Source organism: Rhinolophus sinicus, chromosome 4 (genome assembly GCF_057876585.1).
Source record: "Rhinolophus sinicus isolate RSI-liver-muscle chromosome 4, RSI-T2T, whole genome shotgun sequence".
NCBI classification, from domain to species: Eukaryota; Metazoa; Chordata; class Mammalia; order Chiroptera; family Rhinolophidae; genus Rhinolophus; species Rhinolophus sinicus.
In genome coordinates, this window is record NC_142504.1 from 96,739,826 (window position 1) to 96,764,380 (window position 24,555).

General features: G+C 49.1%; 1 protein-coding gene across 2 annotated transcripts in view; it reads right to left on the reverse strand.

The window, feature by feature from the left end:
• ST8SIA5 (ST8 alpha-N-acetyl-neuraminide alpha-2,8-sialyltransferase 5) overlaps positions 1–24,555 on the reverse strand; it is a 48,837-nt gene that overhangs the window by 7,379 nt on the left and 16,903 nt on the right. For both annotated transcript variants that reach the window (XM_019739696.3, XM_019739697.3), the window contains 5 exons: positions 18,129–18,221; positions 8,990–9,076; positions 5,370–5,514; positions 1,585–1,697; positions 719–811 (listed from right to left, as the gene is read on the reverse strand). In XM_019739696.3, coding sequence (XP_019595255.1) covers positions 719–811; positions 1,585–1,697; positions 5,370–5,514; positions 8,990–9,076; positions 18,129–18,221 — 531 coding nt within the window. The remainder of the gene's footprint in view (positions 1–718; positions 812–1,584; positions 1,698–5,369; positions 5,515–8,989; positions 9,077–18,128; positions 18,222–24,555) is intronic.

Genomic DNA, 24,555 nt, shown 5'->3' on the forward strand with positions numbered 1-24,555 from the left:
ACGCCTGCAGCCCCTCACTCACCTGTCCTTTACATTAAACGGCTCTCAGGGTGGCCTCCTCTTACACCTGTCTAATGCTCCTTCACTCTGCTGGCTCTGTCGGTGCTCCTGGGACTCTGACCCAATTTAACAGCTCCCCCTCCTCTTACCTTTCATCTGACCTGGACGGTGTGACTATGCCCAGGTTGGAGTTTTAACACATTAACCCTCTCCCCTGAGGCCTCCCAGATGGACAGACCCCAAGAAGGAGCTAGGTGGGGGGTTGAGGTCTTTGCATGAGGCTTCTCCCCAGTGTCACCTGGACACACTGGACAGGGAGCTACCCACTGCCTGTCACACACTGAAAGCTCTGTGACCCATCCCTAGGTGAAGACAGTCTAGCCCAGTGCTGTCCAGAAGAAATACAATGCAGGCCAGATATGTCATTTTAAATGTTCTAGTAAGCACATTTAAATAAGCAGAAAAAAAATGGGTGCAATTAATTTTTATATTTTATTTAACTAGATATACCCAAAATGCTATCATTTCAACATGTAATCAATATAAAAATTTAATGAGATATGGTCCATCCTCTTGTTCACATTAAGTCTTTGAAATCGGGGGGGTGTTTTACACTTATAGTACATGTTTACACTAGCCATGTTTCAGTGCCCAGTAGCCACATGTGACTACTGGGTACCATGTTGGACAGCACAGGTCTAGAAAGAGGGCCACTAACCTCTCTGTGATGATGCTGGGATTCACGGTAACCACATCTGTCTTCACCCCAACATCTGTGGTGTATTTCTCTGAGATGGGGGGTAGATTGCACCTGCAGAAGAGATGAGACAGCCCAGAGGCATGTGGTCAGTCATTCCAGATGGAGGTCGGGTGAGGGTGAAGGGAAGGACGGGATGATGATCACATAAGTAGAGGGGTGCAGAGGCAGCCAGCTGGGTGGAATCTTTGTGGCCTGGGCATGAAGGGGACAGTTTGACCCCTTCCTCCACCAACCCCAATAATTGTGAATCTATGACCCAGGCAGCTTCAACATAAGTCTCTCTACTATAAGATTTTATTTTCAACCTATCTTCTTTACCCAACCTGAAGACATAAATAAGGATACCCAAAGAAATAAGAGGGGGCTCTACATAAGAAAGAAGAAATACAAGGCTCAGTCTCTAACGTAGGGAAAGCAAGGGTGAAGTTCATACTGGTGTCAGCCACAAGGCTACCCTGGTTCCAAATAGTGCTTGTGGAGGAGTAGAACCCAACCAGGAAAGTGGCCGCTCAGACAGCCTCACCCACAAATCTGCATGGCCCCTGGGAGATCTCTATGTTTTCACATCTGTTGTGCCATTTGCTCCCATTCTGCAAATGTGGAGACTGAGGACTTGAGAAGTTCGACCACATGCCCAACAGGGCAGAACTGGAGAGGAGAAGGGCCAAGCCAGAGCATAAGGGCTTGCAGGGGTGGGGAGTGGGGGATTAATCATATAAAGGGCAGCATTATGGGGGTGGGGTACCACAGGGGAAGGCACGAAGGGGGAGGGCCATAGGGATAGAAGCAGCAGGAGCAGCAGGAGACCAGGGTGATTCTTTTACCGGAAAACAAAGTCAGCGCTGTTGATCTCCCTCCCGCAGCGGCTGTTCTTTAGGATGCCTCCGTTGCCCACCACTGCACACTTCTTAAACTGGGACCGGTAGTAGGGCATGTCCTGGGGAGACAGGGGGGGCACAGCCTTCATCTGGTGCTCTTACCTCCATACCCACATCCACCTCCACTCCTCATGGCCCCATGAGTCAGCCTGGTGGAGAACATTAGAGAAAAGTGGTTATTCCACCTGCATATGAGAAAAGAGGTCAAAAGACCTATTCTCAGTCCCACAGGCAATTATGAATGAGCTGGGACCAGAAGCCAGGTCTCCATAGCCTTTTTCAATAAGCCCTGGTGTCTAGAGAGAAGAGAGAACAGGTTATGGTTAGCCCTGCTTGCCTTTAGTTTTCCCAATGTTTGGAAGCTCAGCTTTTTTATGACTGTGAGTGTACGTATTTTAATGATTAATGTACGTGTTCTGTGGGATGACAGCAGCAGAGATGAGGGCAGGGTCACCCAGGGACCAGAGCCCTAAACCTGGCCCTCACCCCTGTCAGGACACAGGACTGAGACAGAAAGGTCATCTGGACTGGGATAGATGCCAGGACTTGGCAGCAGCAGGGACAAGACACTAGGAGAGAGCAAGTAAGGCCACGTCAGGGGAGCAATGAGAGGCTGGGACGCCTGAGTTCTCTGCAAAGAGAGAGCGCTGAGCCCAGGGGAGCGCAGGACTTACACTGAGTGGTAACATTCACGGGAGGTCGGGATGGAGCTCCCAGTGCTTTGACCTTGTCATACCTCAGGTGGCAGGTTACCTTGGTCTGGGCATTGGCTGCCCACAAGGCTCCCTGGACATGCTTTCCCGGGCACCACAGGCAAGTTGGCAGGAAAAAGCGAATAGTGGCCTGAGAGTTAGGAGACCTGGTTTTATCATGTCCCCACTCTAGGCCATAATCCCCTCATGGCCCACCTGAGGCAGGTAGAAGTGGGCAGGCATGGGGCAGGAGGACAGGCCTGGAGTCAAGGGTAAGGTGACCAGCCATCCCAGTTTGCCCAGGACTGGGGCACTTTGCCCGGGATGCAGGACTTAACATTTGGTCAAACCGGGAAAGTCTGGGCAAACCAGGATTGGGCACCCTAGTCAAAAGCCCCAAGTTCAATCCTGGGTTTACCCTATCGTGAGGTGAGGGAACCATAGCAAGTTTTTAGAGCTCTCAGCAATTCAGCTTTGTACATTTTATAACATTTGTTACAAATTACAATGCGGTAATTTGTACAATTAGGATGGTAATGTGTTTCATGTGATTCAATGAGCTGATGTAAAGCAGTTTCTCAACTTGGCACTGTGGACAGTTTGGACCAGACCATTCTTTGTTGTGGAGGCTGACCTGTGCTCTGTGGGACGCTTGGCAGCACCCCTCGCCTCTCCCACTACACGCCAGGCATACCCCCAGTCATGACAACCAAAAATGTCTCCAGACATTGCTAAATGTCCCCAAACGGCCCCCTGGTTGAGAACCATGGATGACAAAGAAAAGCCTACCTACAGCAGCGTTCGGCCCAGAGGGGTCTCAGCAAGAAGACCAGGTTGTTATTATGAGGTGGCCCTGAAGGTCCCTTCCATCTGTGACACCAGGAGCCTACTGGGCAGCTCTCCCAGCACACGCTAGCTGGCTGGCCCTGCAGGAGAGCGGCCCCCGTCAGCACCTTGGGCTTCCATTGGGACCTACCGCCAGATGGGCCGTTGGAAAAATCACACTACGACAGGATCATGGGGAATGAAACTGAATCTAAAGGAGATGCTGCATCATCTGTAGGAGATTGTCTTCCTTCATGGCCCATTTTCCCTGAAGTGACAGGCCTGGGGCCAAGATGGGGAAACAAGGGTTTCTCATGACCAGTGGGGGAACCGCACTGACTTTTACTAGAGAAAGGGAAAAAACAAAGTCATCTTTGGAGAGACCATCAAAGGCTTTTTATGTTCTATGTCAGTGTTTCTCAAACTTCTGTAAATCAAAATCGACTGGGGGACTTTCTGAAAATATGAGTTCCTGGGCTCCATCCCAGACCATGGAATCAGAATCTTTAGGGTGGGAATAGGAGACTGAGAAGCTCTATTTTTTTTTTTTTTTTTTTTTTAACAATCTCAACGAAATACTTTTAGGGAAGTTCGGGACTTCTGTGTCACATATTCTATTCAGGGGGTCTCAAATTATGGCCTGTGGGCCACATCTGACCTACCACCTATTTCTGCATAGCTCGAAAGCTAAGAATGATTTTATATTTTTTAATAGTTGGAAAAAAATCAACAGAAGAATATTTTGTGACATGTAAAAATAATATAAAATTCAAATTTCAACATTTAAGAGGAACTCAAGTGTTACTGGAACACAGCCACATTCACTTGTTTACTCATCTCTATGGCTGCTTTGTGCAAGAACAATAAAGGTGAATAGTTGTGACAGAGACCATATGGCCTGCAGAGCCTAAAATATTTACTCTCTGGCCCTTTCCAGAGAACATTTGGCAATCCCTCCTCTAATTCTCTGGGCCTCAGCAGTCTATACCCGTGGCCCTTTGCGGACCCATATGTCAAAACCAAGCTGTGTGTTACCCACTGGGATGACTGGCGTGAGATACAAGTTTACCTGCTGTCAACCTAGTGCTCCAGGCCATGCAAGACCCACGTTGTCAACATGGCTCACACCGCAGCGTCCTCCACCACTGTGATGTGGGAGGGTCCATTTGACACCTCTCCACCTTTAGCTCCTCCCCGGCGCCCCCACAATGCCCAGTCTCACCAGTACACTCTGGTGCACGTAACAGGATGCAGGGAACCCTGCGACGTGTTTCATTAGCACATCCTTGAGAAGCAGGGCAGCCGAGGCCCTCAGATTTCATGCAGAAAGACCTGAACTTGGCCCCACTCAGCATTTTTACAAACTAGACCCACAAGGTCCTGCCCTGAGCCCGGCACCCTCCAGGAGGTGGCTGTGAACACGTCCCATGGAATCTTCCTCGGCTTCAGAAGGTAACCATCAGAATCTGTCTCCAGGGCCCCTTCTCTGAGAATCTGATGCAGCAAACATGTGCATGTAGCTGAGTTTCCATGATCTGAGTAGTTTGCTCATATCGATCACTCACTCATTCTGTGGTTGCCCCGGGACCAGGGAGCCACTGGTCTGGCCCTGGATGAACAGCCTACCTGCAGATTTCTTACACATGAAAGGAAAAACATAAATGTCTGTCTTCTTTAAGTCTCTGCTATTTGAGAGTTTCTGTTATAAGCGCCCAAACCTATTTCTAGTCTAAACCCCAGTGTTACAGGTGGGGAGACTGAAGCCTAGAAAAACAAAATGACAGCTTAAGGTCATCCAAGACAAGACCAAGCTTTCAGTGCTTTGCTTTGCAGTGCTTGGTGATTTCTTGTGTACACGCAACCTTTGCATGGATGTTTTGGCTCTTATGCGGCCCGTGGGTGGGGGACAAATGCTTATCATTGTCCCAGATAGCTTCAGGATGTCCACTACAAACAGCGCAACCACCAAAATTCTATGACCACTTTCTTGTCAAAAGTCATTCGAATAATAGCCATTATTCGAATAATAGCCATTAACCCCCAAGGATCCCAGAAGATGTTCTACCGAGCCTAATGGCCAACCAGGGCCAGGGCAAGTGGGGGCAGAGGGCAAAGCAGAGTAGTGCCAACCACAGTGACAAGGCCACAGAGGGCCAGGCTGGGTCAGTTCCATTGCCCCCCACCCCACCCAGACCACCCTGCTCAAAGCGGCACCTTGGGAAACATGCGGAAAATCTCCTGGTTGATATGGTAGATGCCACTCGTATCCACCTCGTACTTGAGCTTCGTCCCCAGGGGAGTGTTCTTCTGGGTGGTGAAGAGGAAGGAGGGGGCATTGCAGCACCTGGACAGAGTGGACCTGTGGGGCAGGAGACAGATGGGAGAGACCGGTGACACAGGGCTGAGCAAGGCTCTTGAAACAGAGGGGTCCCTTGGGGAGACAAGGGAGAACCATTTTCTCCCACCCACCCCAACCCTCCCCACACATCTGTTCATACAGTCCCCTCCCCCTTCAGTACTCTTCCCAATGCCAAGGTCTTTCAGGGTCCAGTCACGTTTCTCAATGTGAACTCCCAGCTGCCCCATCCCCAGACCACACTGGCTTCTGCAGGCCTGGAGTACAGACTGGGTCCTACCTGCTTCACCATCGGCCAACTCCCTCCCTGCTTGAATGAAAGCCCCTTGATGGCAGGGACCCCGCCTCTCGGGATCCTGCATAATGTCAGTCACACGAGTGTTCGACTACCTGGTACCTGCCAATTGCGGCTGACTCGTTCATCTGAGCTTTCATCAAGATCTGCTAAGCACCCTACTACTTCCCGGAAACACTATGTAGCCAGCCCTCACGGAAGCCCAGGGACGCAGAGCTCTTCCTTGGGTTCTTGGCCCTCAGACTGGACTCTAGACAAGGCGTTGACCTGGTCTGATAGGGTCAAAAATCTAAGACACACTTGGTCAACAGAAATGTGCCACTTCAATCATTTAGAAACTGTCTTAGGAACAGGGGAGGGCCAGAAATTTGGGGTGGTGCATTGATAACTGGATGACTTCCTGCAGAAAGCAGAACCTAGCTTCCAAAAGACATTTGCAGGAGTTCATTATTTAATGAAAAAATAATAATAACCCTTTGGTTTTCACTCACAAAAAAACACTCAAACATGAGCTTCAGACGGGATAAAGCTGAGATGATGCAAACAGGCTTAAAACAAACACCCTCCAAGGGAGAATGTGTCTGATGAGGGCAGCGTGGGAGGCAGCCAGGCCAGAGGAGCCTGGCTTTTCTCTCGTCTGCAGCTGCTGTCCCATCGGCAGTGCGTTTTCCCAGGCCTGCTGGCAAGGTTTGGTGATAGGGTCAGATCCTGGGCTCATCTTGCTCCCCCTGCCCTGGGGACCCAAAGCCCTCTGCCCTGGCTGCAGAGGGGCTGGGTTTGACAAAGGGTGCAAATTGCCACCCTCTCACATCGGGGATTTCAGGCCCATGAGGACCCACTTTCTCCTAAAACAGCAGCAGTGGGCTGAGTACACCCTGGCCTTCTTCTCCCGACATTGGCTCCCGACAAAGTCACACCCAAGGTCCAGGTGGCCATGGGAGAAATGGAACACCTTCCCCATGGAGCCTGGATGAGGACCACTAGGGGCTTTCTGGAAAGTTCACAACCTAGATCTAGGATGGAAACTTGGCTTGCCACCCTGATGTCAAGAAGCCTGGGTCCAGCTGTGGGGCTTCAGGCAGGACTCTTTCCCTCTCTGACCCTCAGTTTCCTCAACTGTAGAATACAGGGTTGGCTCTTCTGACCCTCTGTAATTCTGTGACTCCAGGTTGCCAAAGCCAAGAAGGTTATACACATACGTTTTTATGACTTTATCTCTTACAGGGACTTCACTGAGGAGCTCGGCTCGCTGCCGGTTACCGAGAACATTCTTTCCTATGAAGGGTTGGGTTTCAGAATGTGACCACGCACGGGGCCACGCCTGGGTCAGTATGACAAACAAGCACCTGGCCTGTTTAGCTTTGCTGGTACAGAAACTCAACCTTGTCAGCCCACTGGAGATCACCCCATTGCAGGACTCAGACTAACCAAGCTCACAAGTGACTGATACATAAACCAGAATGCCAGTGTATCTACTTGGAAGCATTAGGGTGAGAGAGGGCCTCCTTTACAGGATTCCTTTCCTGTAACTGGAATGCTTAGGCCTGTCTTCTGTCACACCCTCCCCACCCTGCCCCACTTCACTGCATTGCGTTCCTGTGAACCTGAGTTGACAATCTCATCATTGTTCAATGAGCTTGTAACAAGCACAAAGGTAGGCCACCGACAGACTTGAAGGTATTTCCACGTAGAGCATGGCAAGGCCTGATGTCACTCACCTCCGTTTCTCACACCCAAAGCCACTCTCCCACTGCCCCTGCCAGAGGGTCTCAACTCCCCTGGCGCCTCTCCCCTGGAGAGCGCTGGCTAATCCCTACCAAAGGGTCACTGTTTTTCTCCTGCCACATTATCTTCCTGTCGCTTCATCACTTCCTTAGATACGTATGTGAATCCCACTGGTGAGGCTTCTGTCCAGCTCAGCCTGGACAGCACCCTTGTGCATCTCACTGACCTCGTCCACACTGAGTGTTTAGCAGCCACTCCCTCAGTGTAACTCAGATTCACCCAGCCCCAGGGACATCTGCCTGCCCAGTGCCCACGGTGACAGCTCTTTCTGAGGTGTGGACTTGGGGCAGCCCTTACAGCCCAGGCCCTGGACCTTCTCCCTGCTCTTCCAGTACTTGGCTCAAGTTCAGATTCTACTTCTGATACATGGGTCTCTGAAAACTACTGTCGGACCTTAGCTGGGTTGCTGCAGCGTCCCAGAGGACTTTGGTTCCAGGCTGTAGGCACCTGCTCTTCAGGGGTGATCACTTTAAATAGCCACATTAAAAAATATATATATATGCCACTTAAAACTACTACCCAGTCTCTAGATGGCCTGGAATTGCAGCAAACTGGAACAAATGACTTATGAAGAAAATACACAATACTTAGTGTTATTTGCTTCTCACAGACTCCCATGTAGGGTTCCTTCATGCTGATGGCCCCTCGGTATGTTTAAACTACAAGCTGAGCTGCTGAAATCCAGTTTATGCACACATAGCCAGGAGCCTAACAATTCTATTTAATAATACGTTCTACCTGCACGGAAACAAAATCATGAACTCACAGACTTTTAGAGGTGGAGAGGACCCTACAGTTCGCCATTAATCGAAACGAATGTTTGGACATTGGCAGCCGCTTAGCTCTCAAGGACAGGGGAACTTTAAGATGTAGCTCTTGCCTCTCTGGGAGCTTATAATCTGTCAATTTTGGTTAGAGAACAATTAGAAGATAACCTACAGCAGGGCTCAAATGTCCAGGATAGGCGGTAAGAACCCAAGAGCTCCAAGAAAGAGGGGGCTGCTGAGTTGGAGCAGCTGCCCCAGGCGTGGGGAGGGGAAGAGGGAGGTGCTTAAGGAGACTTAACACACAGGCCAGCTGGAGAGCCCCTGCAAACCACTTCACCGTTACGTCTCAGGTGACCTCAGCTCTACCGGGGATGGCACCACTGAACTTGCAGGGCTGTTGCAAGGACTCAGGGTGAGCCTGTGGAGGACAGCACCCTGCCGGTGCCCACCTCAGCCTGCGTGCTGAGTCAGAGACCCCTGCCCCCACTGCCCCGACTCCAAAGCCCCGTCAGGGCCAGCTCCCGGGAGATGCCCCTGGGGCAGGCCTTGCGGGATGAGGGGCATCCGAAGAGATGGCAGGAGGTAAACCACCCAGGCAGAGGGCCGGGCGGGAGAGACGAGTCATAGGTACTTGAACTGGTTGGCTTCAGAGATGTTCATCGCCCATTTGCACATCTGCAGGCTCCTCCACCTGTCGAACAGCTCCGACTGCTTCACCCTGGGGGAGTGGAGGACGGAAGAGTCCATGAGAGGGCCAGGCTGGACAAAGTGTCGTCATTCCCAAACGCGCTCCCTTCCTGCTCCACGCATGCCAAATCCCGGGCTGGCCCTCTGCATTAACTGCATTTTCTTATTGTCTGTAGTCTTGATGCTTGGGTACCTGGGGCCTTGCTAATTCCTAGAGATGGCACACAACTCTCCTGCAAGCACACCTTTCATAGGCACACCAACCAATCCAGAGCCCACTCCCTCGCCCACCTCCTTCATCCACTGAGCCACCAGCCCCTGCCCGAATCATCCCAGGGCCAGATATCAGATCACCAGGGGCAGTCCCTGGGCCACAGAGCCCACCGAAATTATTCAAACTAGCCAACCCGAAACCTGTCTACCCCGCCTTGCCATTCCTTCCTATGAAAACCACACAAACGGCTCTCCCCCAGGTCATCCCCTCACCCCTCTGCCTCCAACCCACCCTGATGTTTCCCCTGTGGCCCTGCACGGCGAACTGTGCCGCCAGTTTCCAGGGATCTGTGTCCTTCATGAGTCATTTCCGATTCTGTGTGTCTTACCACATCTGATTAAAACCAACCCCGGGTACATTTTAAAACATTTTCCCTCCTGTGCCCACTCCCCATGGACCTACCAATTGTCTCAGGAACCCCTGAGGGGATGAGGCCACTTCCCTAAGGGAAGGTCTGTAAATCACCCACACACTGAGCTCAGCACACAGTGGGGCTCATGACAAGGGCACGCCCCCTCTAGCTGCCCTTTCCAAGGGCAGATCACAATTTCCAGATGACAGAAAGGAAGAGATGAGAAACCTGAGATGTGCTCCTTTTGTCTGAACACCCACCTGCAAGGTTTTAGGCCAGTCGGTTTTTACACACCTCTGCTTCTGATACCCTGAAGCACACTCTGGAAGGGGGATGTCTAAATCACGTGGGAGTCTCCCTTTGACTGAAACCAGCAAAAAACATTGATCATGGGACCCTTTTCCCACTGAGCAGGGCATCAGACTGGAGTTCCTCAGAAATACTGGGAAATGCTGGACAGATCATTAAGTTCCTTAAAGGACAGCTATGAATTTTCTCTCCTTACCACTGCCACAGTCCCCGTGCCAGGGCCAGGCGACCTGCAGCTGTTCAGGGTCACCTGGCTCTGGACTCGTTCAGAAGCTGGCTGGTCTTGGGCGTGGTACAGAGAGGAGCCCTTTCAAGGTCCTTCTGGTTTGATCACGACTGGGGAAGTGAGCAGCTCCCAGGAGCTGGGTGTTATCAAAAAACTACTGTAACTGTAGCTCTTACTCCGAGGTCCACTGAAGGGCTGAAGGGAACTCATGAGCCCTGTGAATCACAGGCAAAATCCCATGTCTATCCACCCATGTGCGTATCTTGGGGACAATCTGAAGCTTCCATCAACTTCCCAAAGGGGTCTGTGGTTCCCCAAAAAAGGCAAATACTCAGTTAACCAGAAGGTACAAAACAGGCCCATTTTACAGAGCCGAGTCCCTCTGTTTAGTTGGAGGGGGAAATCGTTCTCAAACAGGGCAAGCCTCACCTACAGAGGGAATATGCGACTGGTGGGGGGAGGCGTGATTGCAGGAAAAGTCGTACTGGATAGTGGCTATCCAGCACGTGGATTTGGGAAGCAGACGGGGACTTGAGCCTCAGACTCAGTTCAGATACTCCTTGACTATGGGACTGGCTTAGCAGCTGCAAAGAGCGGGAAGGTGCCCCTCCTCCCATCCTGACCTGTCCTTCTGGCTTTCCCAAATCTCCCACAGCAGCTTTCACATCTCAAGCTCACGTGACACTGGAGGAGAGATGTCATTACACAGAGGTGGCCTGGCTTACCCACTGCTTCCCTCCCCCCCTTCCTGCAACCCACAGGCCCCTAGAACAGCCCCCTGTGCTGCCAATGCCTCAAACGCCTGCCTGCCAGAAACACAGCTATGGTAACACTGCAGGCCGGGGTCCCAAGTTTGACTGTTACCGGTGTCAGGGCCTCACTCTCTGTGCCTCCAATGCCTGTGTCATACACTGGACCAGGGTTGGGGCCTGCACACCTGGCTCCATCCCTGATGTGCAATGTAACCTCGGATAAGTCATTTAATCCCTCTGAGACTCAGCTGCTTTATCTGTGAGACGGATATAATAACCTGTGCCCTGCAGATCTCAAAGGTTGTCAGAAAGAACAAATGAGATAATACGTGCCAAATATTTTATAAATTGCTTTACAAATGCACAGATCATCTCTAAAGGCGAAGGGTTGATCTCAGGCACTTATCTCCTTTCTCCCAAGACACCATTAATATTCCAGAAGAAGAATAAATAAGGTATAAACCTACCAGATGAACAGAATAATGGGAGTGGGTGCGGGTCTCAGGGGAAGAGAGATTTCAACAAGTGTGCGGAAGGAGAAGGGGTGACATAGCAGGGATGGCATAGCCCAGAGATAGAACCAATTTGCATGGAAAATTTTAAAGGGCCGTGGAGGGAAGGGAAGCAACGCGGTGTTAAAAGGAGGATTAGTTGTGAGTCCCTATCCAGAACCATCAAGCCCACCCCACAGCAGCCAAATATTTAATGTCCAATGAGGGGAGAGGGATTGAATCAGACTGTCAGTTCCTGCCTAAAAATAATTTATGATTCGTAGTGAAAAGATCTGGGCATTCTAGCAGCAAAAGGGCCAGCAGCATCTTGAACACCCAAGCACAAGGAAAGCCTGCTCTCAGACTCGAGTTCCTATCAGCTTTGTATTGTTTAATCTTAAATATGAATAGATAACCAAGGATCACCTGGTCACCCTGCAGGAAACAGACCAAGAGAAACCATCAGATAAAATGACCACAGAGAATTTATCCCACAAAATCCAAACCACTAATTCTAAAAGACAGGTGCATGCCTATGTTCACTGCAGCACTATTTACAAGAGCCAAGATGTGGAAGCAACCTAAGCGTCCCTTCATAGACGAATGGATGAAAATGGGTATGTACTCATATATACAATGGACTATTACTCGGCCATAAAGAGAATGAAATCTTACCATTTGTGACAATGTAGATGGACTTAGAGGGTGTTATGCTAAGTGAAATAAGGCAGACAGAATAAGATAAAGACCATATGGTCTCACTTATGTGGAATCTAAAAACCAAAATAAATGAACGAACAAAATAGAAACAAACTCATAGATACAGAAAACAAATCAGTGGTTGCCAGATTGGGGCGGGGGGGGGGGGGAGATGAGTGAAAAGGCGAAAGGGATTAAGAATCACAAATTGCCAGTTATTAAAATAGCCACGGGCATGTAAAGTACAGCATAGGTAATATAATCAGTAAAATTATAATAACTATGTAAGGTGTCAGATGGGCACTAGCCTTATCAGGATGATCACTTCATAAGGTATAAAATGTCAAATCACTATATTGTACACCTGAAACTAATATTTTATGTCAACTATAATAGAAAATAAATTTTAGAAAAAAGAACATTTGGGACTTTTTTGGTACGTTATGATTATGGGTATTATTTCTTCTATTTCTTGCTTTCATTATTTTTCTTATACTGTTTTTTGTCATAAACGTATTCAAAATATAAGCCTGTACAGCTAATTAAACTATTTCATATTAATCACCATTTGTATCTACAAACTAAATACACAAATAAGTAAATACTGGTTAAAGAAATGACCACAGAGAGAACTATTGGAGGAACAAACTATAACTTAAAAATATTCTACTGAGTGTCCTCAGAGATGTTCAAGAATCATGATGTCCTTAAAACAATAACCGACTGCGCTGAGAACAAAGAAGGAGCTCTTGAGAAACAGTTCATTAGAGGAGCTGGAAGATAATAAAGCCAAGGAATTTTCTCAAAGGAAAAAGAGACAGCAAAAGACGACATTAAAATATATCAGTCTTAGAGGAGCTACGAAGAAAATCCAGTATACAACCCAGAGGAACTAGAAAGAGGCAGCAGAGGAGGAAATGTAAAGAGATTTAAGTGAAAGTTCAAGACTTTGGACATGAGCCCCAGGCGAAGAGGTCCCCAGGGGTGTGAAGCCTGAGGCACACAATCGGGACATTTCAGAACAGTCATGATCTGAAAAGACTCAAGAGAGAAGACAGGTCACCGCCAAAGGAACAATTAGTGTCCTGCTCATAGCGTCCTCGATTCCAGAAGGTCGTCAGTATTCTGGGGGAAAATGACTTTCACCTAAAATACCGACCCCACCAAACCAACAATCGAGTGTAAAGGAAGAATGAAATCATTTAGACATAGAAGGACCCCAAACTTTACCTCCCACCCACCATTTTGGGGGAGTTGACTTGAAGACGGATGGAAGCAAACTGTAGGAGGAAACCAAGAAGCAAGCAGCGATGGGTTCTAGGCCAAGGTGAGTCTGACCTAAAGGCAGAGAAGGAAGTCCCCGGACAATGACATGTGACCCATCAGGAAGGCAGCCTAGCCAGTTTGGAGCGAGAGGATGAAGGGAAACCCTGGGGGAATGCCTGATTGATGCAGAGTTGGGAAAAAAATAAATAGGGCATAACAGAGTTAAAGAGTTGAAGGGAGAGAAGATGACTACGATCTCCAGGAAAAAAGGGGGGTGGGGAACGTACAAGAAAGGAGATGGAATCACTGTTGTCTGATCTTCAAACATCAGAGTTAACCGAGAGAGAAAACCCAAAAAGGACTTGCTATGGTTACAAATAGAATGTATGTTATCAGCCTTGACATTTTAAAAGTAAACTCATGGATGACTGAAGCCAGAGGCTGCAACTAAAAAGTAGGGGTCATTTTAACAACCTCATCTTACAAAGTACAGGATCAAGAGGTACTGTCAATATTTGGTAGAACAAGAAATAGGTTACTTGGGCAATCTATAGATAGGAGAGCTAAAAATAGCAATACCCTTCAACAGGGAAAAGTGGGGAGGGGGTTGGGGGAGGGGTAAGGGAGCTGAGTGCTCCCCCACGAAGCAGGACATCAGTGAGCACAGCGCAAACGTCTTCAGTCAGGAAACAGCAGCAGGCATGTAGTACTTAGAGGTATGGAGGTAATTACCAGGACAAACAGCAAGAGGTGGAAGGAACGGTGCTGTAGGAGAAGGTGTGGGACAGGACACTGTCGCTTTTTACTATTACAAGCTTTTACATTCTACTTGATTTGTTTCCCCTTTCCTTCCATGGCCTCCCCTCTTTCCACCCAGGTCTCGTCCACTCCTCCATCCACTCATCCACTTAACAAATGCGTCTTGAGCCCATGCAGGGTAAGACTCCATGACTCAGAGGTACCTGGGAACAAAGCAGCCGCCCACCCTGGAGAGCCCTGCCCGGCCCTGGCCCCCAGCCTCTCTCCTGTCTCAGTACAGGGCTCAGCCAGGGTTCCCCACCCCAGAAACATGGGGAAGGGGCAGCAGGAGAGGCCAGTGGGGTGAGGTGAGACCACCTGGGTGCGAGCACAGGCAGCAGCTGGTTTAAAAATAAAGAGGCTCTAGAATGACTAAGTGCAAACATAATTTTTGTCAGTATTAGCGACAATGTGTTTTCATAACAAATCAGCATAGAGCAATTCTTCATGCATCTGACACTGTCAGGGAAGGAGGCCTTGTCCATGTGGGAATTTTCCAGCTGACTGACTTTTACCATTGATTGGAGCAATGCTGGATCACAGACAGTCGTTCCCAGATGAATCACACACGTCCCTGTCTCCTCAGACAGAACGCCAGCTGACATTCATGTGCCTGAAGGGCCGTGCAGTGCACCCGTCCTGCCCCCTCTGTTCATAGATGGGGATTTAACCTTTTCCCGATGACTCAGGGCCTCCACCAGGAGCGCCGCTCACCACTCTAGGCTGGAGCACAGCAAAGCCGGCAGATAGCCAGGTGGTGTCAGAACTACTCGGATCAGAGGCTGGCTCTCTGATTTCAGCCCTGGAGGGCCCACTGACTCCAAAAAGGGGGCACTGGCCTTTCTGCCCCCCGCCCCCCGCATGCCACCAGGCTCACACGCAGATGCCCCATGACCAGCCCTGGCCTCTCCTCTCCTCTTAGACCCCAAGACTCCCCGGGTGTGGGGACCAAAGAGAGGGCAACTGCCATGGAAGAGACAGGGGCGTGCAAGGCCCAGAGGGCACCAGCTGGGATGGCGGCTCAGTTCAGGAGACCAGAGTGGGTGTCCCAAAGGCAGAGATGAGAATTAGAGCCAAACATGCAGAGGACCAAATGCCACCAACATGAGTCCACGACAAGGCACAAAGGGCAGGCACAGATCACAGGGAAATATGAGGTTCCCTATCACACCCCATGTTTGTGATGTAGGCTTGAAACAAAGGGCCCAGGTCATGTCCAATTTGGTCCCTAAATGGAAGGTGTGATAGGCACTGTTAGTAGGAGCTGAATTGTGTCTCCCTCAAAATTTGTATGTTGAAGCCCTAACCGCCAATATCTTAACATATAACGACATTTGGAGATAAGGTCTTTTAAAAGGCAGTTAAGTTAAAATAACATTACTAGGGTGGGCCCTAATCCACTGTGACTGATGTCCTTATAAGAGGAGATTAGGACACAGGTACACAGAGGGAAGACCCTGTGAGGACACAGATGGAAGGCGGCCATCAAAATGGCAAAGAGAGAGGCCTCAGAAGAAACCGTCTCTGTCAACACCTTGACCTCAGACATCTAGCCTCTGGAATGCTGAGAAAATAAAGTTCGGTTGTTTAAGCCACCCAGTCTGTGGTACTTTGTTATAGGAACCCTAGCAAACCAACACAGGGACCCATACTAAAATATAGACAACATATGGGTAGAGAGGTGGGAAGTGACATAGAAGGAGGCTCAATTTATGGGGTCTCTCAGATCTTCCTGTGCAGACCTTGAAGTAATCGTGAAGAAACTGTCTGCATTTTATAATTAAAAATGTAATTATTTACCCTTTGAAAACTCTAAGGTGAGCTCTCTGTGAGAGTGCTCTGGCTTTCCACAGTATAATGTTTCAGGGCCTGAGATCTTCGAATTCTGAGAAAAGATAAAGGTTCTCTTCTTATGAGCTTATGGATTTGGCTCCTGACTGAGGTCCGGGCAGCTATCTTGGTCACTAAATCCCAGCTCCTCGGTGGCGTGCATTCAGCACCAATTACATCATAGCCCCACCACCTCCTGCGTAAAACACTTTCCATGGGTTCCCAGTGCCCTCAGATAAAGATAAAATCTAAATCAGGCTCTGCCCTACAAGGTTCCTCTAGTGACACAGCTTCCATTTCCCCTCTCATGCTGCCATTCAAGCTGCCCTGACCCTTCCGGGCCTGGGACACAGTGGGATCCTTTCTGGCACAGGGTCCTTCTGTCCTCCTTAACTCCTATTACCCTTCAGAGCAGAGAGCCAATGTCGCTTCCTCAGAGCAGCCTTGCCTGACAACCCCTCCCTGCCCCAGCCCAGAGTAAGTTCCCTGTATCCCCTTGTCTCCCAGGGTAATCGGTTCCCCCCGCCCCCTCCCCACCCTGGGCTGTGAGCTCCATGAGGGCAGGTACCACTGTGTGTCCTCAGCCCAGGGCTGGATAGGATTGACAGGAGGGCGAGCTGCCTCAAGTGTTTATCTCCAGAGCGGGAACACAGCCCCTCGGTTGGTACAGGGGCCATAAACAATGCAGCTAATCCCAGCTGCACGTTTGGTCTTATCTTGGAACTTTCCTGCAGCTACTAAGCTTATGAAGCCTGAATGACAGCCAGAAAAGCTGTTGCTGTTGCTGGTGGTGGTTCTAGAGGGAGAGAAAGGGGAAGGAGGAGGCACATGAACATTTATTGAGCACCTATTATGTGTGTTACTATGTATGTGGACTGCTATGTATGTGGACATGTTATTTCAGCTCGTCTTTATGGCAACCCCTAAAAGCTAGGTACAAGGTCCCCATTTGTGTAGGTAAGGAAAGGCTCGGAGAGATTAATTCATTTGTATGAAGATGCAAAGCTGGTAAGGTGCAGCATTGGCTTTGGATCCCAGCTCTGCCTGACCTCAAGGCCCAGGCTCTTTCTATGACCCACACGGCCTGGAAATCATGGCAGATGGCTCAAGGAGCAATGGCTCCTGCCCGTGGGGCATGGACAGCGTCCTGGTGGTCATGTCAGGGGCCCATGAGTCCTCACAAATGCCCAATACTGCCTGACTGTGAATGAACTGTATTTCTTCCACATCTAGATATAACTATTTTCAAATAAATATACATCCTGTCATGAGTAACACAACCCAAATTCCTCTAAATGGGTTTACTGAATTCATGGCAGTCCTAGGAGGGAGGGAAAATTGTGGTACACACACACACACACACACACACACACACACACGTTCAGCATGGAATGTGCTTTTCCTCCCACAGGATCTAAAAGAGCCGTAGGTGACATACTGTTCATTGGGAAGAGGAGAGCACAGTTCTTTTGCCATATACGTAGAAGAAGAGAAAAAGTAAAGACTATCCACACGTAGGTGCCGTGTTTTGCACAGACTTTCTGGAAGGAGGGACGAGGATACATGGGTTGTCTCTGAGGAGAACTGGGGGGCTGTGTGTGGGGACTTCTCACTGCATACCTTTTGTACCTGTTGAATGTTGTGTCATTTAAATACCCAAAACAATACAAAACGTCAATGAATATATAGTTTTTTAAAGGTGGTAGCAAGAAGGCAACGTGCACCCCTCGGCACAAAGGACTGAATTTCAGGTCAGACGCGCCCGTGCCCTCTTCAATTTCTACACACAAGGAGCACGGTGATGATAATCGCAGAGACTGGTAATTGAGCCGGGGACTCAAAGGCCCGAGTCACCACAGGTGACCTTGCACACTTTGGGTTTTTTTCATAAAACACACACCATCATCCCTGCGTGCCGCTGGCCAGGGCTTTCCCACTGCCAGGGTCCTGGGAAGCAGACTTAGTTCTTGCTCTGTCGGGCCCCACCACGGTTCCTGCTTCCTTCTGCCCCGTCCCCACCCCGCCCTCCACCTTGCCCCTCCCCCACACGCAGCGTGCCCCCACCACCCACCCCGGTCACACTCACATGGACAGCACCTTCACTTCCAAGATTTCGTGCCTCAGCTCCAGGCATCTTGTGGAGTTGTATTCCAAAGGGCCCTCGTAAAATTCAAAGTACCTGGAAACCAACAGGGACAGAGGTTACCATGCAGAGAAGCAGGCCTGACTGTTGGGGGCCTCTCTGGGCTCTTATTGGGGAGGGTGGGGGGCTATCCTGGTCAAACAAATAGAGCAAACCAGCCCCACCCAGCAGATGACCTGGGGGGCGGCTCCAGGACCACTGAGGCCTCCAGCTCGATCACTGGGTGGGTGATTACACACAGCAACCCCAACACCCCGGGAGCGTCGGCATTTCCGGGAGTGTGACCCCATTTCAGCACATCATGGCATTCAGAAGCAGCTCCGGTTCTACGTTGGTGCGAAGGAGAGGAAAAGGAGGTGGGTGCTCTGTGCACTCTCTCACTCTGGCTCTTCCTGGGATCAGTTATTGCAGGAGGCAGCTCTGGGAGTCGGCAGTGAGGCTGCTGCCTTCGGCTGGTCCTGCCCTTTTCCTGCCCCTTTTATCTCCTCTTGGGAAAGTTACACAACGACAGCCACACGCATAGCTGAGATCTACTGCTTTTCCCAATGTACTAGCATTTCCATTTCTATCAGCTCACTTGATCCTTAGGCCCACGCTGTGACTAGGTGAGACTGACATTTCTTTCTCCCCATTTGGCAGCTGGGAAAACTGAGGTAAACAGGTGGAACTCTGGGTCCCACTGCAGAGGGGGCCCAAACATCAGCTGGCTCCAGGCATGTCAGAGCCACCTCAGTGTCCCTTCTGCAGCTTCATACAGAATGACAATACGAATTTCAGCCAGTGCTTGCCGAGCTCTTACCACGGGCCAAGTGTGGGGCCCAGCACTTGACATGGAGGAATTCATGTTTCATCTTTGTAACTAGTCTATGAGGAAAGTGGTCATCATAAGCATCAGAACGGGCTCCGGGAGTTAACTCACTTGCCCAGAATCATGTCATTAGAAGGTGGCAGAGCTGGAACATGACCTTGCACGCTGAGTCAAGGCTGCTCTTGTCCATTCACCTACAAGGACAGCTGGTGTCCCCTGGAAAGGGCCCTCTGGTCTCCCAGACAAGGAGACGTTTAAGGCCTCCCTTTTTCGTACCTGACAGTTCGTACTACCCCAGGGAAGGAAGAGCATCTGCTAGACGGGGGGGGGGGGGTGAATGCGGTAGTTCACTGCTGGGCGCTGCCACAGAGGCAGTGTGGGGCCTCCAAGGGCAGAAGCCAGTACACCCTCTCCCCATGTCCTGTCTTTCTGGAGGTTGTTCAGAAGAGGCTGGGGCATATTCAGCTGGGAGAGTTGAACCCCTTGACAGTCTCAACACCACGGAATCAAGACGCCTACAGGGTCAAGCCACATGAAACGTGGGGTCAGTGGTCACACAATAGGTGGCCTTGGAGAATCAGAAGTGGAAGTGGCGCCTCAGGGCTCCTCCTGGGCCCTGCAAGGCATGAGCAAGGATTTAAAGTAAAGTCGTCCCTCGAACATTTCCCAGACACCCTCCCAACATGCGGCAGTAGTTATTTCACATGTATTCTCACATGTCTAACTTACAAACTAAGGTATGTGCTGCTTTAGAAATACTAAGTCATTTTATCCCGTGTTTTATTACTTCTTTTAAAAATATTTGTATTTTAAATAACTTTAAAAATATTTGTTTTTTAAATAACTTTCCAAATAATTTCATATTTAATACTCTAAAAAATATTATATTTATAAATCTCTGTTCTTCATAATTGTAATAATAAAATTTATAGTTAATTTTTTAAGTATTACAATTATATATTTAAGTAATTTAAAATAATATTTTAAAAGATGGAAACATTTTATACAACAAATTGGTTCGTATTTACAAAATAAGTTGGTTCCTTGTTCTACTGTCATAAAAGAATTGAAGCAAAGTTAATAAAAATGAGGCACTGGAGATCCCCAAAATATCATACTTTTTTTCTCTGCTTCTCTTGTGTTTTGAAACTCTTTTCTCTGTCATTTTCAACTGGCAAACTCATATTGACCTTTCAGTACTCAGCTCGAATGCCCCTTCTTCTGGGAAGCTTTCTTTGACCCCCACCTCCAAGGTCCCTCTGTACACTGTTTCTTAAATTAAAGCAAATTATCATATTAAAATAGTCTATTTATGGGGCGGCTGGATGGCTCAGTTGGTTAGAGCATGAGCTCTCAACAACAAGGTTGCCAGTTCGAGTCCCACATGGGCCAGTGAACTCCCCACAACTGAATTGAAAACAATGGCTTGAGCTTGGAGCTGAGCCACCTGTGGGCAGCCGGTTGGCTTGTGGTTAGTGTGCGGTGCTCATAACACCAAGGTCGCCAGCTCAATTCCCACATGGACCAGTGAGCTGTGCCCTCCACAACTAGATTGAAAATGACTTGACTTGGAGCTGAACTGCGCCCTCCACCAGATTGAAAAACAACAACTTGACATGGAGTTGATGGGTCCTGGAAAAACACATCGTTCAACAATTAAAAAAAAAGTCTGTTTATATATCCATTTCCCCTTCCAAACTAAGAGAATCTCAAACATAGGGACTCTGTTTTTGTTATCTCTGTACCTTCTGTACTACAGAGGCAGGAAAGCTACAAAATGACATTTTCCAGACTCCCTTGCAGCTAGGGTTTTGGATGCAGTTTAGGTTCAACCAATCAGAAGACTGATTCAGAGCGGTGTTCCAGGAGAATGATAAGGCTCCAAGCATTGTTTTCGGGGTGCTGAATGTGGCAGAGGTGGCAGGGCTCTTGGAAACTGCAGTGGTGGCAACACCTTCCTGATTATATCAGAGGCAGCAGCTTTCATGGTGGCCCCATTTCACGATGCAGTTAGGGAGGCCTTTTTGGAAGCTCAGCCTGGTGTCTTTCTTCAGCCTTTCTAATGATTCTGAGCTAGCCGTACCCTTAATAAATCCCTTTCTGTTTGAACTAGTTAAAATAGATTCTGTTATCTGCAACTCCAGGGGTCAGCCTGGGGCCACAAATAAAGTCCATGACCTTGGCTCTAACTCATGTCCTTTTCCAGTCACACCACAGTAAGTGAGGTCTGGCATCTTATCACAAAGATCATCATTTGCAATGAAAGCCAGTGGCACTAAGCCTTTTGGAATCCACTAAGTCATCTGAAGCCATGGTCTCAGGCTGCTACCAGCAAAGCTCCAGATTCAAATGATGCAGGAGATAATTATAAGGAGACTTTCCCTAGAGTGCTCAGTGAGTTGGGAGACTTGTGGACACATCTTGGCTCTGCCTCTAAACCAGCTGTGTAACTTTAGGTAAATCCCTTCCTGTCTCTGGGCCTCTGCTTTCTCCTCCTTAAAATAATCTGTTTGAACTCGGTGATATTTAAAGCACTACCCAGCACTAAAATTCAGGACCAAGGTTCCCTCAGTTTCCCACTCACTAACCAAGCCAGAACAATACTATGAATTAATGATATACAAACAGGAGGAAGTTGAAACTGAGCAGCCCCTTCCTTCAATCAGCCAGCCCCTCCATTGCCTTCACAAGGCCCTCCCTGCCTTACCTCCACCAGCCTCCACCCCATTTCCCTTTCTCCTGAATCCCCAACATCACTCATATACAGAACTAGGCAGTACAATGATCCCAAATGGTCTTGTGCCATGTGTTTCATGGCTGTCGGGGGAGAGGCTTTAGAAACAGGGTTCACATCCCTTCTCTGCTTCTCACTGGCCACCCAAGGCCCATCACTTTTCTGAACCTTAGTTTCCTCATTTTAAAATCAACATAAAAAAATGCAGCATATGTGTAACAGAGCTAAGATAAGATGTTGATGAGAATTTCAGGAAAAGCACTAGCACAGTGCCTGGCACACAGGAAACACCCAAGAAATATTAATTCCCTTTCTGGCCCTTTTTCCTGCCATTAAAAGGCAAGAGCAGATGGAGGACACCCCGGGAGTCAGAGACTTGCTTACGGGCCCTCAGCTGGTTGATGGCAGGGCTGAGTCAGGTGTGAATAACTCAGGAAGTTTCTCCACAGGCTGGATCTTCCGTGTGCTGTCATTAGTAAACCTCTCCCCCACCTCTGCTTGGATAAAGCCCACGCTGAGTTCTCAGTGGACGTGGGGATGTCCTCGATCACCCATGTCTGCTGTAGACTCCATGGATTAACTATGCTTTTCTGACCTTTGACATCTGGGGCCTTGCTGACCCTGAAGAGATGGCCCCTCCCAGGGCTAGCCTAGAGATTCCTAGAGTAAGGGACACCTCACTCACTGGCCTGCGAGCACAGCTTTCCACGCAAACTAATACAGAGCTCATACCTCACCCCCACCAACTCCTCTCACACTCAAAGCTGCTGTCCCAGGTGCCCTGAAAACACTCCAGGTGGTACCTAAGTCAGTCATCAAAACTGTTCCATGCCTGGTTCTAAAACCTCAGTTTACCCATCTGGAAAATGAAGCTAATAGCCCTTGCTTCCTTCTCCATCCTACCTGGGCTTTACTTTTGGGGGACTATACTGCTCCATCACGGTCTCTAAAGATGACTGATTTGAGGAAATAAAATGGCGAGAAGCACTGCCACACTGGGTCACCCTCGATTCTGCTTCTGACAGGATGCCCAAGGACTGCATTCTGGAGGAAGCCATGGAAATCCCTGTTTGGTCTGGATATATGAGTAGACCATTCGGCAGACATCAAACATGATGCTTACATTTCTGTGTGTGTGTAATAACATAGGAAGAGGCTCACATGATAATATCGAGTGGAAAATGCAAGTTACAAAACTATGATCTCCGAAAAGAATTACCTATACATATGTGAATGCACAGGAAAAGAAAAGGTCTATAACAAAATATTAATAATGGGTTTCTCCAGGGATTGGGATTATGAGTGATTTTTGAAATACTTTTCTGTATTTTTACAAACTTTCTGTAATGGGGTTATGACTCTTTCATTATTGTAAATCACTAATAAAGACCCTTTATTTTAAATCCTAGATCTCCCTTGAAATTGCTCCAGCGTCCCCTTAACCTACTAGAAGGCAGAGAGAAGCAGTTTCTCCAACCTTCTTAACTCCATTAGCCTCTCAAGGTGAGTTAGTTACTGTCTCTTCTTTCAATTCTGGAAAGACGATCTCTATCCAGCTCAAAGGGGAGGGGACTCTGGCATCACATTCGGGCATCTCACTGGTATAAATAGTCCCAGCCAGTTAGATAGGAGCCCAGCTCATCTCAGATGTCACTTGGCTTCCGGCCGCCAAGTCCTATGCTGGTGCCAGCAACATCCGTCCTGCCCCCTGTGCTGTGCCCCCAGAAACTGTGGTGGGCAGCGCTGGGCAGTCCTGACGGCCTGATCAGAATGTGATGGCCTCCACTGAGGAGACAAATGCAGATGGCAAAGAACAAAGGTAATCCCGGTGGTCCTGAACACTGGTTCCCTGCCCCCCACCCAGACTTGGGCTCCAGCTTTACAGGCTGAAGAGGCCTCATTTTAGCAGACCCAGGGGCCAGTGGACAGAGTCTGGCTTTGTCATTCTTGCCGGCCGTTGCCCACAAGCCCGCCCCACAGAGGGCTCCCCTGATCAGAAGCCTGATCACCCCTCCAGAGCTTCTTTAGAACCATGGAGTCTTCCTTGGGGGCCCCAGTAACTACTGGCTGGTACGGGATGAGGCCCATGCATTCAACCTTCTATGTATCACTCTCTTCCTCCCCAGACACGGATGTTGTTCAAGAGAACAGGAGCCCAGGGCGGTTGCTGTATTGTTCATGCCTGTAAGCCCTCCACCAGCCCCAGCTCAGAAATCTAACCCCCTGGGCTCCTATCAAGTCTGGTACAGTCTCAGAGAACCAAAGAGTAGTTCATTTATTCCACATTGGGCAGGAAACCAGTGTAGGTATGGCACCTCCGAGCAAATTAGGGAAAAGCACCTCTGTCTGCAGATGAACAAAGCCATATGCCAGGCACATGGCTTGTCAAGTGAGAGTGAGCTGGATTGCAGCCCCACTTGTCCCCTTGGCTGGGTATTTTTGTGCAGTGCCCAACCCGTACAACTGTATGTGGCAGCCTGATACTGGACTCTTTGACTTTCTCTCATTTAATCCTCCCAACAACCTGATAAGACAGGCATTATTTTCACATTTTGTATTCAAGCCTCAGACTGTAAGAGGTAAAGTAACTTGCCCACTGTCATTCAGCTAGTAAACGGTGACGCTACAAAGGGAACCTCAGGCTTCCAAGAGCCCAGAACCCACGTTCTGCCTCTGACAAGCCACGGTCAGGTCACTGGGGTTTTCTCAGTGAGCAGCCCCCTTCCGCTCCCAAGGCCCACAGCCCTCAGTGAGCTCAGTGCTATTTCTAGAGCCAGAACAGCTGCTGAGTGGAGACAGCACGCTACGCGCCGGAGCAAACACACAGA